Source organism: Mastacembelus armatus, chromosome 16, assembly GCF_900324485.2.
Source record: "Mastacembelus armatus chromosome 16, fMasArm1.2, whole genome shotgun sequence".
NCBI lineage: Eukaryota > Metazoa > Chordata > Actinopteri > Synbranchiformes > Mastacembelidae > Mastacembelus > Mastacembelus armatus.
Window position 1 is genome coordinate 4,176,453 of NC_046648.1, and position 17,479 is coordinate 4,193,931.

General features: G+C 38.8%; 2 protein-coding genes across 6 annotated transcripts in view; one reads left to right on the forward strand and one right to left on the reverse strand.

Moving 5' to 3' along the window:
• The window catches only part of dnah5 (dynein, axonemal, heavy chain 5), a 76,066-nt gene extending 69,662 nt beyond the window's left edge, over window positions 1-6,404 (reverse strand). For all 5 annotated transcript variants that reach the window (XM_026293286.1, XM_026293284.1, XM_026293283.1 and 2 more), the window contains exon 1: window positions 6,151-6,404. In XM_026293286.1, the coding sequence (XP_026149071.1) occupies window positions 6,151-6,240 (90 nt within the window). In that variant the 5' untranslated portion in view covers window positions 6,241-6,404. The remainder of the gene's footprint in view (window positions 1-6,150) is intronic.
• Window positions 6,405-9,605: 3,201 nt separating this feature from the next.
• Window positions 9,606-17,479, forward strand: part of triob (trio Rho guanine nucleotide exchange factor b) — a 90,713-nt gene continuing 82,839 nt past the window's right edge. The window contains exon 1 of the mRNA XM_026294372.1: window positions 9,606-9,675. Coding sequence (XP_026150157.1) covers window positions 9,606-9,675 — 70 coding nt within the window. The remainder of the gene's footprint in view (window positions 9,676-17,479) is intronic.

The window sequence follows — 17,479 nt, forward strand, 5'->3', positions numbered from 1 at the left end:
GGCAGCACAACATGGCTGCCTTCATGAAAATTGACCTGCTTCAAAACGCTCATCATAAGATCAAGAAAATGCATTGGTTATTTTCCAGTGATTACACAATAATGAAAACATAATTATGAATATGTCCCATTTCAGCTAGTAGGTCACTCAGCCCAGAGGCAAACAATACAGACACCATGCGGTGTGATGGCATAGTAGTCAAATAAGCAAGCTAAGTCACTGCAATACACAAACAGGTAAAATACACTATGGTAAACAACAACAGCCTCCATCAATGACAAACAAGCGCACACATTCAGATTTAGTTCTTTCTGTGACACAGAAGCCATGGACAGTCCCATGTAATGCAATCTACAACACTAATGGCTTTTAGAAGCGAACAAAACCCCTTCCTGGGATAAGCAGTTGTGAGACTAACAACAAACAAGAAACAGTGGCTTTCTGGGAAAAAAACTGCTGTGACAGAAAAGAGGCAGCAGGAAAGCTAGGCAGGAATATAATCTGATTATGTACCTTATACATATAAAAACAACATTTCAAAATGTTTTTAATTCCCCTGCTTATCCTCAAACAAATACAGAAAATGATTTAGTTAATTTTAATCCAACTCTTCTGGGGGAACAAAAAATAACAGGCACCATCACAGTCAACACAGAAGTTGCAGATAAAGTTTAACATTTAATTTTGTCAATTAAATTTCAAATTCCACAATGGTAAATGAAAGATTCCATCAGAGCCAGTACTTTGCATAATACATGAGAATTATATGCATGGTTAAACTAAAATGGGAGATAAATCTCAAATGACACAAGAACAACAACAGTGCTGCATGATCTTGCTTACCTGAATGACTTTGGACACTGTTTGTTTCCAGAGCTGCTTTCTAAATACCGGCAACATGACAGCTCCTTGTCCCTTCAACTTAAACCTTTCTATATCCTTCTATAACCTGCTATCTCTTTCTCATCTATAGCTACATGTACGCAGGGGAGCCATATACTTTTGCCAATCAAGGGATTAGCCCTATCAGGTTGTCAGTGGTGCCCATTCAGGCAACTGAGCTGAAGCTATGCCTGCTGTATGTTTAATGGTTATTCCATTCAAGGAGGTATAACTTTTTCATAGCCACACCATGGACAGGATGTACTTGATTCCCTGTAAACTGTTTAAACAAACTGAAAAACACAGGCACATTTTTGTTGGCTATACACACACATATTGCATATTAATTGACACCCTCATATATGCAGCTAAATGCACATATAGCAGTGTGACAAGGAATACTCACAGCTCAATACGCAAAAACCTACTCTATACTCAATGCTGCTGCCAGAGTCCTTACAAACACCAGGAAACTGGACCACATCACACCAGTTCTCAGATCACTACACTGGCTTCCTGTTAGTCAAAGGATAGATTTTAAAATCTTATTGCTAGTTTATAAAGGACTAAATGGTTGTGGACCAAAATATATTCAAGATGTATTAGTTCCCTATGAGGTTTCCAGACCCCCCAGGTCATCTGGGACAGGTCTACAGTGTGTTCCCAGAACCAGAACCAAACAAAGTGAAGCAGCATTCAGTCACTATGCTCCTCACTTGTGGAACAAACTTCCTGAACACCTGAGGTCTGCTCAAACTGTCAGCTCATTCAAATCAGGACTGAAAACACTGTTGTTTACTGCTGCCTTCAAATAATTGTTCATCCTTGTTTTCTTAATGTGCTTTTACATCTTATTTTAATTTACTTTATTTTATTTAAATTTATTTTATTGCAAAGGCAAATTTTATTTCCATGCTTTTAATGTAATTATATGCCTTGTAAAGCACTTTGAATTGCGTAGTGTATGAATGGTGCTATACAAGAACAAGCAGGACAGATCAAACTAGTGCAAATAAATATTTAAAGGTCCATTTTATGTTGAGCTCATGGACACCTTCACTTATGACAGCACTAATCATATGAATCTAGTCATCAATGATTAGTAGCTATGGATTAAACTTTCCAAATGCTGTAATAGTCAAACATCTAAACTTCAAGACAAACTCATCAACTTTATAGGCCGAGTATGTGGGATACACACTCGCAACACAACGTAAAATTATACAGGTAGAATACAGATTTCTCATTCAGTGATTTTATGACAAACTTGCAATTCAATCTACCGCATTTTTTAATAATTGAGAAAGGTGGTCCTTGTTTTAAGCAAAAACCTATTATGGTAATTTTCAATACTCTTTAAAGAGCATTTCAACATCATTTTGTTTAGGTAGCCTATTGGATGAAGCACATGCAGGAAGTTTTTTCATTGGTTTGTCATATATTACTCTGATAAATACACCAGGCTGTTGTCAGATAAAATCAGTTGCTGCTCGTTGAGAGAAGCCTGCATAACCTGCAGCACATTAAAACATTTCAAAATAGCTCATACATAAATACACTGTTTCCACTGCTTAAAATTTTCTATCAGCCACGTTTTAGTACAAACACATCAGCTGTTCACTGAATTCTGACACATTAATGATGAATTACATTTGGCAAGAGTAGACAGCCAAGAAGCCAAGTTGCCTGTAACTTCAGAACTCTTGGGTCACCTTACCTTGTTTTGATAGTCTGGTTCAAAATGCAGCATAGTCAGAGGCGGCCTTTCACACTGACACTTCTTTTCAAGTCATTCCACCTTCTTAATTGGCTTTGCTTCTCATGACATTAGAGAATTGCAGCTTCCAACAAAGAAGACATGACAAAGAACAAGTGGCTTTGCTACATTGTGCAAGCAATCAGCCTTCTTATTTGCCATGTGAGAAAGGTTACTGCCCTGAAATTATGAGTGTTGCTAGAAAAAGGGGACTGCGAGCTAGATAATGTGGTGTTGGATGACCATTTGTCGGCAAGGTAATTGTCAAAGTCCTGCTCTCACCTTACAGATCTATTACAGCAATGGGGGACAGGGATGAGGGTGGAAAGACAGTTGATATATTGAAACACAAATTGGTGGATAGGATTGTCAGACAAAATGCAAACATGAACAGATAAAGTATATAGTTTATCAGTGTTGTCATTTTTAAAAATGGCCTTCAACAGGGCATGTGTCACCTTCTACAGCAGTCCACACACCTCCTTGGCTTTTATATGCATTACTGCTGTATGTTAATTGACTGAAACTAGCCATGTGGTGACTGTAGTAATTGCATCAAAAGACAGCTATAGAATAAGAATGTAACTGTGACATTTGTTTGGCATTTGAATTGCCTTTTCTACTTTAAAATTTGTACTGCTGGTTTTTATTTGGTGCAACATGGCTTAACACATACATTAGCATATATGCACACACAACACAATTTGAAAATGCCACATCGGGCTCTTTAGCTTAAATAAATACCTTCAGTAGAGGGGAAAGCATTGATAGATGAGACTAATGAAAATAATAGCTAGTGGCAGCTGTAACAAGGAGATCCTAATCTTTCACCCCGTGAACAAGTACACAGACAATGCACACAAACATAAACCTAACATTAATATTAAATTCTGTTTTTACTTTTACTGTGGCATCAGCAGACGAGAAGCATAGCTCACCATATGGATCAGAGTGATAATTTAATACTGAAGAAATGACTACAACCATTTGCATTTAAAAGGAGTTTGGTCATCAATTTTTTACTACTGTATGATTGATTTCTATGTTGGACCACCTGGTTGGGAGCTGTCATGAAACAGGAGAATCACTGTAAATTATGAATGAGAGTGTGGTGAGATCTAAAAAAGACAACATAGATCAGTTCTCCAAAAAGATGCTCAAATTGACACAGACATAGAGAGCTTAAAGAAACTTGCATTAAAACTACACCAGGCAGTAGCACAATATACCTGGGAAACCACAACAGCTCTGTGAACTTTATTTTGACATGCATTTTTTCTCTTTTTATTAGCTTTGTTGTCTCTGGTTCTATCCACTCCTGGGAGCAGTTACAAAGTTAAATAATTTATAGATCCATCCATCCATTATCTACACTTGCCTATTCCTATTTAGGGTCACGGGGATCTGCTGGATCTGTGGGGGTACACCCTGGACAGGTCACCAGTCCATCACAGTTATAGGTCTAGAAATATTCTATTCAATCAAGAAGTTGATATAAATACACTAACTTTCACACAAAGTATAGCTAAGTTTCCTGGTCTTGTCGAGGGGCCTTAGGAAACCGATATTTTCACACACACAACTGATTGTTCATTTGTTAAGTCTAAAGTGAACAGAAGCTTTAAAGCAACACTATGTAACTTTTGCTCACGGTACCCCCATCTGGTTGAGAAACACAATTGTCTGTTACTAGTGTCGTAAATACTGTTGCTGTATAAGCTTCCTCGTGGGCAGCACAATACACGTGACTTTGTTAACTGAGCTGACAGGACGAATCCAGAGTATAAGCCACTCCCTCTCTTTCTTCAATTCCTCTGACAAAACCCTCTTTGGCTTCTTCGCTGGCTCTGCCATGACGTTGGTTTTGAGAATCCCATGTAAGATCATTTCGTCTTATAGTTAGCAGTTGGCTAACTCCACTCAGGCTACGAGTAAAGCATGTGACGTATGCCGTAAAGCAGGTCTCACTCTTCCCCGGGCAGCTGATGGGCGGGGCTGGGTGATCCTACCCGAACATGAAAGTTGCATAGTGCTGTTGCAGCTGGTGTGAGGCCGGTTAATAGTTGTTCTACCACTGAAATCATTATAGAGACATTATTTTAAAGTCTACAAAAAGCTACATAGTGTCTCTTTAAGTATGGAAATGGAAATGATTATTTGTCCAGACTCTTGTGACAGAACAGGGCTCTTTAATTTGTATTTTACCTACTTTTATGGCGGGATTAGTGGGTGTGAAATGCATGGAAAGAATAACCTACAAATAAAGGTCTCGATTTCTTGGTTTGGAATCCACTAAATTAGTTAGCTGTTAACAGAAAGAAAATCTTACTAATAACAATCACCATTCTGATAATGGCAGTGCTCAACATTAAGTAAGAGCACTAGAAGTAAAAATACCTGACAATACAGCAAATATACTGTGAACACACTACCATCTAGTGGACTGTGGCTTATAATACAACCAAACATGTACCATGTCCATCACCTGGGAGCAAATCCCAGCTGGCACTGGGCAAGATGCAGGTTACACCCTGGACAGATCTCTAGTCTGTCACATGATGCAGAGAGACAGACAAACATTCACATTTACACCTATGGACAATTTAGAGTGACCAGTTAACCTAACCCCAAAGTGCATGTCTTTGGAGTGCATAAGGAAACTATAGTAGCCAGAGAAACCCCACAGCAAACTCCACACCGAAAGACCCCAGGTTCCCCACGCTGTCCACATACAGGACCACATGCTACAGTTATTTTGGACTGATGCTGACAGAGCACTGAGTATAATAGTCTAGATGTTCTCACAGCAATTAGCACTACTGCTCTAACCCTAACTGCAGTTAGCTACACCTACCTGTGCTGCCTCTGTGTGTGAATGACTTTCTGTGGTCATTTATCTAAGGTAAAATGAAGCCACTAATTTAAAAGGATATGAAGAACCTCTTGTCCACTCGTGATTAAGGAAATAGTGTAATTTGGATTATTTTTAGAAGAAACACCACCTGTACTTTAAATATTTGTATATGTTACGTCTGTTATTAGTATTATGTGCTCTGTAATATGGCTTGTTTTGCAGTGAAAAACATACATAGTGGCTGTCAGTTTAAAAGGTACACCTGGTTAAAACTATTGGAGTCTAGGTCTAATGAACTTAAATCTTTTCTTCATAAAGGTTTAATGTTGTTCAGTGTTTTATAGAGCGATTCAATCAGCTGCTTGGTCTTTGGAAAACGCTGTTTGTGTCACGTGGCCTATTTTGTCCACCCTGTTTATACTGTATCAGTGAGGGCAGGCTAAATATTTGAAATAATAGAAACAGTTCTTACCCTATATTTTGATTTCTAACCTGATTAACTTGATGTGAGAATTGAGAATAAAATACATTAAAAAGAATAAAAACATGAAATGATGGTAGAGTCTCTACACGCAAGATACTTTAAGATACTTTTTCCCCACAAAGAGTGAAATTGTCATGATTATCACTTATTTGTTCTAAGCACTTGGGATCAAACCTGCATCTCCTTGACCGACTCCACCGGCCCAGGCTGTTGGGTGGCTCTGTTCCTGTAGCTGACTTTGGCAAGCCGAGAGGTGAAGGACATGGCTCACACATTAAATCGCACAGCAACCTCCTCGATAACCAGACTCTAAGGTTCCAGCGTCATTCGCGTCAAGTAAAGCATCTTTAGTTTGTTCACGCTCCCATTCCCCGAGATTTGTTTTCGTGGCACGAGCGCCTGATCTACAAAACACGTTTTGGTCGCGACGATCGTGTTATGTTGTTAGTGGTTTCCAAGGTAACGGGGCATTTGTAAAATGGACAAGGGGGCAGTGGGTGGCTCCACAAACCAGAGCGGGCAATTAATCATTGGCTAGCAGCGCTTCACAACACAGTGAAGCTGTGTAATTGCCTGAAAAGCAGAGAGTGGAAGAAAAGATTTTGTAGCATTTTGTATTGATTTGCCCTCGCTCTGAGGGGCCCGGTGGCCCCAAACCATGACAGGAAATACACAGCCATCCAAAACTGAACCCCATCCTTCAGAAACTGAAAAATAAAATAAGTGGGTTCACCTTGAGCTGCATCTTCTTACCTTTTAGGTTTAATCAGCACTTAAATGAGCACTGGAATACCAATTCATAAAGTAATGCAAATCTTGATCAAATCAGTGATTGTTTTTATATTTCAAAGACATGTATTGGCATTTTTATTTGATTTTCATTTCATTTTTGATTCACTAAAGTGGGAGAGCACTTCAATAAGGAGTAAGCACAGATGTCACCCATAGAGAATCTCCTTTAATAAAATTATGTGTTTTTTCACACCAGCACATCAGACGTCAGTCAGACATCAGTCTCAGTCTCTCAGTGATTCCTCCTCATGGGCTGAAGGAAGAACCGAGGTAGTGCAGGTCGGCCCAAAGATGGTGCTCATGTCAAAACATCACATTATCTTCATCAACCCTGTGTTGAGCAAAAAGTTAAAATAAACAGTTTTGAATAATAAATAACACATTTTCAAACAGTTACACAACACACAACAATCAGTAACATCATTAAAACACTGAGCATTATACTTGCTCATCTCACACAAACAAACCATGTGTCAATGTCAGAACATATTGTGTTTTGCTACTACTTCCTTGTCTAAGCTGCAGAGTATGGACTAAATCTGCCTTGTCCTCACACCAAGATGTGTGAAATATGTGTAACTGTACTGTGTGCATATTTTACACAACAATCCATTTTAAAGCTACATTGTTCTTGCTGCAAAATAATACCATCAAGCTCTAATGTTAACAAGAACACGTAAAATTAGTCAACACACTGATTATCATGTTAAAATAAAATCTAATAAGCCTAATCAATAAATAAGACGATCATTCACCTAAGGAACTGAACCTTTGACCTATTATGTTCCACATTGGCAACCTGACCATGCATTAACTATCTTATGGCCATACAGCCCTTTAGCCTATGACAAAAGCTAGTTAAAGCATTACCTAAACACTTCTCTTTGATTTAGTTTAGTTTTTTTAATTTTTTATAAAAATGTATGCAATGACACCATTGAAGGAACAATTAAGTCCAAGACAGCTTTTCTTTCTTAAAATTTAGTAAACTGATATTTGTTAGTTTTAGTTGAAATAAAAGAATAAATTTCAGTCTAGCTGTTGTTAGCGGTAGTTTAATCTTGTTTCCCTACATTTTTAATAGGCTATATGAGCATTTTGAGGCTAATTGTGTCCATCCTTGTAGTGTACAGTTATTATGATTACGGTCGGTCTACTGTGACACAGTATCGTTCTACAACTTAATTCACATTCTGACTAACATCCACTCTACAGTGTTTAGTGCAGATAAGATACATTCTCCAATAATAATAAAACAATAAATAAAATGTTTAATGTGAAACATTTCCTGCAGCAAAATAATATACATAAAGTATATATCGATGTTAAAACAAAGGGTTTAAACAAACAAGGTGAGCCAGACCCATGAAAATTGAAACTTGTGTCCAGTCAACCACCTTCAATGATCAGAAGACTGTTCTAGTTGATTTGTTCTGTCCTCTGTCATGCAGTTCTCCAATGGACACCTCTATCCTGACCAGCAAGTGGAAATACAGCCATAAAACAGAGACAGTTTTTATTCACTCAGTTTTAGTGTAAAGCATCCACAGTTCTATAAAAATCCATGACTCATGCTGGAATAGCTAGTTCCAAGTTTAGAATAAGTAACAACTTTCCTTTTTGGGACACAAACACTTTCCACTTTACTTTTCATTCAGCTTTAGATCCCAAGGCAACTGTTCATCAGTTAATCAGTTAAACACATCCCCACAAGCTCTCATTCACTTTGGGCTGTTCTCTTCTCTCATCCCTGTGTGCATCTCCCTCATGATCTCACTCTAGTGAACAGCAGCTGTGCTCAGCTGCATTAATCAGACTAGTAATATCACAGGCACACGCTGCTTAGGCAGAATTTTGTGATATAGAATGGGTATTTATTTGTTTACATCTGACTATTTAAAAAGAACATGTGTGTCACTATTGTGGCAGGTCAGTAGATGGCAGCAGTGCACTGTCAACAGTCAGGACTGCGCTTCGACTTGAGATCTGGGTTAGACTTGAGGGGCAATGACCTCATACTGTAGCATCATCTTCATCACTATGAGATGAAGAGAGAATAAAGTAACTCCTCCTCCTCCTCATAATTGAATGCCTCGTATCGGCTAAAACTGCGATTACTCATTATTGGCCTAACATGAATGCTACTACTCCGTATGTGGCAGGAAAATACTGTAAATAATGCAACACCAGAACTCAGTGACCTCGTACAAATATTTAACTCGCGTTTGCAACAATGCTGCTGTAAGATCATATAGTAAGACCAAGATGCTACTAAACATATCAGGGAAAACGGGGATTTCCATAATAATCTTCATTAAATCTTCCATAATATCAGACCCAAGTTATTAAAGCATAAAATCCTGAAGATTGACTCCCACGCAGCCCGCATCAGCACCGCAGTGAGTGACGTTTGGGGCTGCTGATGTACTGTGGCGCACACTAAATTTGGGTGGCGCACAATGCACCAAAACCCCCCGAAACGGAATCCCAGGATATCCCACCCCCACCCACCCCTGGAAACGGAATAGCCCTCCTCCCTCAGTCCTCCTCCCCTCCTCTTTTACCTCCGCCTTGACTCACTACCCCCCCTCCCTCCCTTCCTCTTCCATCCTCTCCCTCATGTCCCAACTCGGGAGCGCCTCCGATCGGTCGTCAGGATTTTCCCTTGTCGGCCAAAATGGAGGAGGAGGTCTCTCGCTTAATGAAGCGAGCACAGATTGTATGACCGGAGCTTCAATGAAATGCGTTAGGATCCGTTCTTGCTAAATAAATAATTACTGCAACAATAAAACCCACTGAGGATATCTATCGCTATTTTCTCACGAGCGACCACAACCATGAGCGCAGGAGAGGGATTAGATGAGTCTGCAAAGGACGCGGCAGACATAGCGGCGTTTTTCAAATCCGGTAAGTCGGGAAGGGGCGAGTCTCGTTGTGGGAGAGCCACAGTGGAACTGTCGTTGTGAAAACTGATGGTCTTCCACACTGTTGACAAAAATGACCAAACCTGCTGACGGGTTTCAATGGGCTGTGCGTCAGCGTGCAGGCGAGATGCGCACGGCTTGTAGTTATTTACCACATTTTAGAACAGCTGAGCTGACATTACGCAGTCTTTGATGTCAACACCTCCTGTGATGTGTGCTTTTGATTATTAGGCACTGACCCCATTTTGGGTTGGACCAAGTAGGCTACAAGGTGTGGATGGTTATAGCTGGACCACAGTCGGTTCAGTCTGTATACGAGTATTTCGACGTTACTCTTTGTAACGTTACCCATCACAAACCCATGACCGTGGGTCGAACATTTTTTTCTGTCTTCATACGCGTGTAGATTGGATCTTGTAAACGAACGTGGGATCATGCATCACTCTTTACCAAAGTGTTTCAGATGTGCTGCTCGGTTAGAGACTAGGCCATGGACGCACATATGGGCAATAGGTTCCTCTCTATGCACTGGGCCTCGTATGATGGCATCATCATAACAAATGAGAATGGGCATGTCTACCATATCATTGTGCAACCATAAACATGAGCGTCACTTATAGGTCATGGGGGCTACACTGGTGCCTAATATCTGCCAGATAATATCACAGGGGGACTTGTGTCCTGCACTTTGCTGTGAGACACATTATGTGGTGTGTACGTGTCCATACCTACTCTAATTTGTTTATCACATAGACTTTGCAGTGTTATGCTGTGGGCTACGTTACATATGTTTTGCTTTGTTATCCTTAGGCTGCAACTTTCTAAGGTATATAAAGATATTTCAGAGGTGGTTTATTTTTGGCTTTTTCTGTATAATAGTTCTGAGAGTGTGAGACACTGCATGGAAGGTTTTACAGCTGGTTTTAGGCTTGTAAATACTCTCATGGAATCAATCCCTCATATGTCATAACTTATAAAGTCACCATTTTTAAGAGGGCAGAGTGTGCCCTTATGACTTTAGGAAGGTATGTGTTAAAGCAGAAGTACGCTGGGAAAGATGTCACCACTCACCACCATTAGAGCAGGACTACCTCTGATCCACACCAGAAGAGGCAGCTGTCGCTCTCTCAGCTGTTTCTCTCTGTGACACCTGGTGCCTTGGGGTCTCCTGTTAACCAGACTGCACGCGTGCAGGAACACACTTACTGTAAAAAGCATGTGCACATATCAGTATGAATTAGTAATCGCAGCAAGCATGTGTTTGCCTGTGCGTACATATCAACATATACTTCACAGTTTTTATTGCAGTCTAACAACCACATACTGTCCTTAGAAATTGTCACTGCCAGTCAGACAGTTCGGGATGTTGACAAAATGGATTATATTCAGATGCTACAGTCTCTCTGATTGGTTGGATGCCTGCAAATGCATTTTCCTATAGCTGTGTTGTATCAGGCTGAAAAGTTGGCTCACTGTGAAGTTGGACTGCTGGGATGTTTATGTAGCAGCAAATGCAGTTCATACAGTATTCATAATGGAAACAGAAATAGGTTATAGCCTTGGGAAAGTTTTATAAGGGACTATTATGAATGCAAAGTATGAAAAATAAACTTTGTGGGAGACTTGTATTAAATGCTGAGTGCTGAGAACTGGTTATTTAAAATCAAAGTCATCTTGTTTAATTAATGTTTATTAAAATGGATTTATTGGAAAGATGAACTCAATGTCAATGAATCTTTCATTCTATGTACTTATTGTGCGTTTAATTGAATTTCATTCAGCTAACCAGAATAATATTGTCTTTGTTATTCTTTCAGTTTATGCAAACATATTGAACTCATTCAGTTTATTAATCTAACACTGAACAACTTATTAGCGTCATTTAGCAAGAGTTTCATACTTCTTTCTTTCAGCTTTTGTTCACTTCTATTCATTTCTCATGGTCTCTTTTATCTACAATTCAGAAGAACCCATTCATGTAATTGAAATTTTTGGTACTCCATTATCCTTTTATTTTATGCTTTACTCTTTACTTTCTTTATCAGTCAAAAATACACATCTACAATCTGTCCAAAAATAAAATTAACATTGTTTTGTTCATACAGGGATAATATGGAGCTTTGCTTTGCAGGACCAGTAGTAATGTCCATGCTGCTCACTGGAACCTCTCCAGCAGGCTCTCTAATTGCTGCCAGCTTGTTGCATGTTGAAATCTTGGCACACAGCAAAGCATCCTCGTTGATCCTAGGCATTTTACTTCTGGGGCTCTGTGTTAGTGCATTTTTTTCTGCAGCTGTGAATGCACTTTGGTGCCCCTAGTTAGTCAATGAAAGAATATAGCAGTCTTCTGCAAAACGATAACAGGACCCACAGTGACAGACTGGCATTGAGTGACTTGATCACTTGAGGTCAACTTAGTGAGAGACAAATTTCCTGACTTGCTGTATAATCAAATGTGAGTTTGTTGGGGGCTGATTGTTTGGGAATCCAAATTAAATCAAAACATTTTTTCTATACCACTTTTTAAAACAAGGTCATGTCGACCAAAGTACATGAGATACACAAGAGTATAAAAGATATCAAACAAAACAAACAAACTAACTCCAAGTCATAATCTGAAATAGACAGTACAGCACTAATGATAGCAACTGATTAATTGAATGCTACCGCAAATAAATACATTTTTAATTGAGACTTAAAAAGTTTGTACATCTGAAGTAGTTCAAATGGTGAGTATAGTAAGACATTTCTTAGTTTAAGGCCTGCCACACTGAAGGGCTGGTCACCCCATAGGTTATAACTACACCTTGGTGTCTCAAGTAAAATCACCTTGGCTGATCGTAGGCTACATTGTGGAACATGTTGCACAATAAAAAGGAGTCAAACCATTTATTGCCTTAAAAACCAAAAGCAAAACTTTGAAAACCGAAATGGACTCTGAGCCACTGTAGGAGTCACATTGTTGACTTTCTGAGCATTAGTAAGGATCGGCAGGGTAATTAAAGTGAGCTTTCCATCAAAGCACCATGCATTTCAAAGTGCTGGTTTATGATCTTGCTCTAGCTCTGAATTTCCTCACCTGAATGGATAATATTATCATCGGCCCTCGAAAATACTTGACGTTCTTTTTGGCTTGATTATTTTTTAGTGAACAGATGGAGCTCCATCTTTGAGTCCCACACTGTTGTTGTGGATCACAGCTCAGTAGCTGAATCACTCTCCCAGGTTGCTCATGCCATCATTTAAAGTCCAATACCCAAATTTTTACTGGTCAAATATGATAAATTTTCAACTGCTTTCTTGAAGATTTCAAAGACAGATACTAAATTATGTATTCTTTTTTTATCCTGTCTAGCTCGGCTTTCCAGGAAGTTAGTATATCACTCTAACTTTTCAGGTTTTTGCAAACCAAACCATTTAAAATATGGAGATACAGTAACACTCTTTAGTTATTTGTTACCTGTTTGCATAAACGGTTGACTATAAAACTAAAAAATGTCTCAAATTCTGGTTTTAATATCGTTGAAGATAGTTCCCCTTTGTTTCCCATTTGGGTTGCAGATTTGAACTTTAATCAAGCATTCTTCAAAGGCATCACAGCCTAATAACATACTGCTGATTACTGGGAGCCTGTGCAAAGCCTTGTTGCCTGTGAGCTTAAAATATTGGATAATTTGTAATCAAAGCAAGTTTCTCATAACTAGAGGTTTGTTGTGTGCAAAATGGTGAGGAACTTTGTGATAAGATGTTTCGGGAAGTATATGTAGTTATATAGTTGTCAAATATCTTCTATCTGTTGATGCAGTAATTATAGCAATCATCAGAATACCACCAATATGGCAGAAAAATGGTGTGCTAATGCGCTCTGTTATTTGAAGGAACCTTTAAGCAGGACAGTTATTTACTGATAAAATTTGAAAACCAGGTAAAGCTGATTTTTCTGTAATTATACCAAAGCTTCTAGTGTATTAAGACGTGCTGGGTTACTATATGGTATTTTATATTTCAGCATAACTTAATATGCAGTAAAAGTTTGCAATGCTGAGCAAGTGTCTTATTTTATTACGCCAGGCCAGAGCCATTAGCTCCACAAGAACTAAAATTAACTGCCTGCTGATGACACTGAAACGATGCATTACATTTTTAGATTAACCACTGTCAAAGATATTTGAGCACTATGGAGAGAGCCATCTTAGCAAAACCAAAAATAACATGTACACAGTAGTATATTTTACAAGGTATTAAAACGTAAAAGGTCTCTTGAGTGACAGGTAATGAATTTACCAGGCCTGATGAAAAGTATTATTGTACAGAGCTGCAATGTAAAATTCAATTGAAATAAAAGCAATTGGTTGTAATGTATCCTGGTTGGAACAACTAGCTAAAGAGCTGTATCCGCAGTCATAACAGTGATCATAAGACAGTGGTCATCATAAGACACATAAAGTATGGGGCTTATTTTTGCTGTTCTGTAGAGAGTAATTATGAAAGGCATGTATTGCAGATATGAGTTGGAAAACCCTTTTGTCAAATTTGATTTTGTAGTTGTTCTGTGATCAGTTTAAAAAATGGGAGAAACAACTAAATCACAACGGAACTGATAAGTAAAACATTACAGTGGTATTGTTTGTTTCAATCCATGCTGGATTTAATACTGTAGGTTGCCGATCTGTGCCTCTTGCACTGGGAGTGCAAACGAGTCATCAGCATCAACGATGGCAGTATCACTATTGACAGAACAGTGAGCCATTTCCCAAAGTGAACCCAGTGACCTGTGCCAGTGTAAGCTGTAATGGGAGCCAAATCACTGTGCAGTGATTCTTCATTTTCTTCTATAGCAGTCAGTCGATGAAAGCACAATGACCTCATGTTATCTTGCATACACAGGCAGAAATCTTATGTAATTATGTATGCAACATGCATCTTTAAGCATATAATGTATGGTAAATAGTAAACAGTACAGGTAAAATGTAGATAAACATATAGGAGGGTGAATGAAAAAGCAAGAACAAACATGTATTGAGAGAGGAGATAAACAGAATAAAGACAAAATGAATAAACAAAATATATAGGATAGAAGGCAGAGAGAGTGAAATCCAAAAAAACAAGAGGAGTTGACATAGTTGGAGGAGCAAACAAACCTTCAATCATTAAATTATAGAGCTGAGGCTTGGGTGGAGCACACCCTGCAAAATGCAGCCTACTCTGCTCTCCATGAGGCTGAAATCTTATGGTTGCATCCTAATTGGGAGATGGTCAGAGTTAAAGGCCATAAGCTTTGATTGGCATTGCCTGCACTGCTAAATAGACATGCACAACTATCTCACATAATGAACTCAAGTAGAAAGAGACTAGATTGAAAGACATTTCCTCATAAAAACGTACTGACAAAAGTACCAAGATGTCATTATGATGCTCAATGGCCACTACTGAGAGTCACAAAAGCGTTTCCAGAATAAGAGGGCTTCCTGCAAACTACAGGGACAGAATCGATGCAAAAATGGCTCTTACATATTAAAATTGATTCCTTTCTTAGAAAATAGATATACATTCATGCCCAACCTCTTTTGTGGTTTCATCAATTTTTCTCTGCTAAAGAGCTTAATTTTGTGATCTCTGCACTTTGGCTCAATTTAACTTAAACCAGCAATATTAGAAACCACTTTTAAGTAACATAGATCATTCAGTGTAAGAAATAACATGTTCTGTATCTACATGTCAAACAATTAATTGTGCCAGTAAACAGATCTTTCATTTCCTGAGTTTACGTAAAAAGGAGGGATGAGATGTTGGGATGCTTGTTGTAAGCTGTTCCTCTCTTAGTGTTTTTATTGGAGAGTTTTATGGAAAAGACAGTCAAGGAGGTAACACAGCTGGACAGTCACCTGTTTTACAACCAGACCATGCTGATCAATCTCACCTGAGAGTCACGACCTTTTTGAGAGTCGTAATACTGTTTATGGACATGTAACCCTCCCTGCATCTCGCCATATTATTGATTGCTGCAAAGTGTCATATACATCTATACCAGGGGTCACTTTGAAGACAGAGAGACAAGGGTCAAGCTTTTTTTTTTTCAATAAAACAGAGGTAAATGTGCAGATATATTTCAGTTTATTTGAACTCAAATGAAGCTCAAATCTTCTATATACTAAGTACTAAATACTCTATGTACTAAGAGAGATACTTCTTAGTATAAGATATATAACATAGACATTTTTTCAATCTAAACATAAAACTATGTAAGACTGTTAATTATATGACCTGAAAGTACACTGGTTAGTTTTAGGTTGTAAGCATGGTGGACATGTCTTGCCATGATGGTTAGAATCAGTTAAATACTCTGAATACATGAAAAATAATGGTTGGTGCTCTTATGTTTATAATTAGAAATTCCAGTAGTTTGGTAAAGCATTTGTACTGTGGCACAGCATCATTACCTCACACATACACTCGACACGTGCACACTTAGTTATAGTTATAAATCACTACATCCCACCCACATTGCCTGGGGCCAAGGAAGCAAGGAAGAGGGGGATGGCGGGATGAGCTGAATGGATGAGGAATGGAGGCATAGGAGGATTGCAGGTCATAAAAGTAGGGTGAGGGCTGGTCTATGTGTCTCCTGCAAATCCCCCATCTGATAAGAGAGAAACCTCCATCAGTCAACTACAGACTTCCACTCATTCTGTCCTTTCTCATTCCTTTCATTGCCTCCTCCACTCCCCTCCCACTCAGCCTTCCATCATTACCTCATACCATGCCTCTGCTCAGGATTGCCATATATTCAAATTCAGATCTTGGTTTGTAATATCTGGTCTGCTGTTAGTGATTGCCACAACAATATATGTCTTCCTTTTCACTAATGTTTTGGCATAGATTTTAAACGTACGGTGCTAAATTGGCTTATTAATCAAAATAAGCGAAGTGTTTTGGCAGTACTGTCAGCTTTTGGAACCAAAAATATTGTTTTGATAAATGAAGCAGGGGGTAGCATTGACTGAGACCACTGTATAGACATATATTAATTTGCCAGGCTTTCTCCAGATTCCTAATTATTTCTTCCTAAGTCTTTCTCTTCTCTCCTCTTTCTCCTCCTGCAGCAGCTGCTTCAATCTGCCGGGTCTTTCACAGTCCTTCCCCTATCTCCTCTCATTCCTTAAAGCTTAAACCATGGAAGCATCTGGATCTGGTATTTGAAGTTGTTAGCCTCCCACAATGATTTGTGCTTCATTCTTACACAAATACCATTTCCAAAAAGCAGCCTATTGACTGAAGAGACCAAGGCCCTTCCCATGTTCTGAGACACAATGTTATTTTAAGGTCTTCCTCTTGAGAGAGTGGTGTAGTGTCAGTAAGTTAAATGTCAAGAGGTTTTTTCCATTTTTTCATTCATAAAATCAGGTAGTAAGAGAGCCAGTTTCCCTCCCCTCATCTAGAGTGCATAAAAGGTTCTTTTTCAATCGCACTTGTATCTATTTTTTTCTGTAGTTTTAGGGTTTTATGGAATCAAATGTTCATACTTTAGATGTCACTTGAGAGCACAAAAACAAATAATACTAATAAAGTAAAAATGGATCCAGCTTTTTTAAAATCAAAGCACAGCTTGCTGTGTGTATGTGTTTGCATACATGTGTGAACTTGTGTGCTGCCTGAGACTGCTTGTCTTCTGTCAACAGCTGTGCTCACTCTGTCCAACAGGAACTGTGTAGTTTCTCTTTTGCTCACAAACACACACACTGTAACATTCCCTCTTGCCCCTTTGAAGACAGCAGCGGGCTCTGATC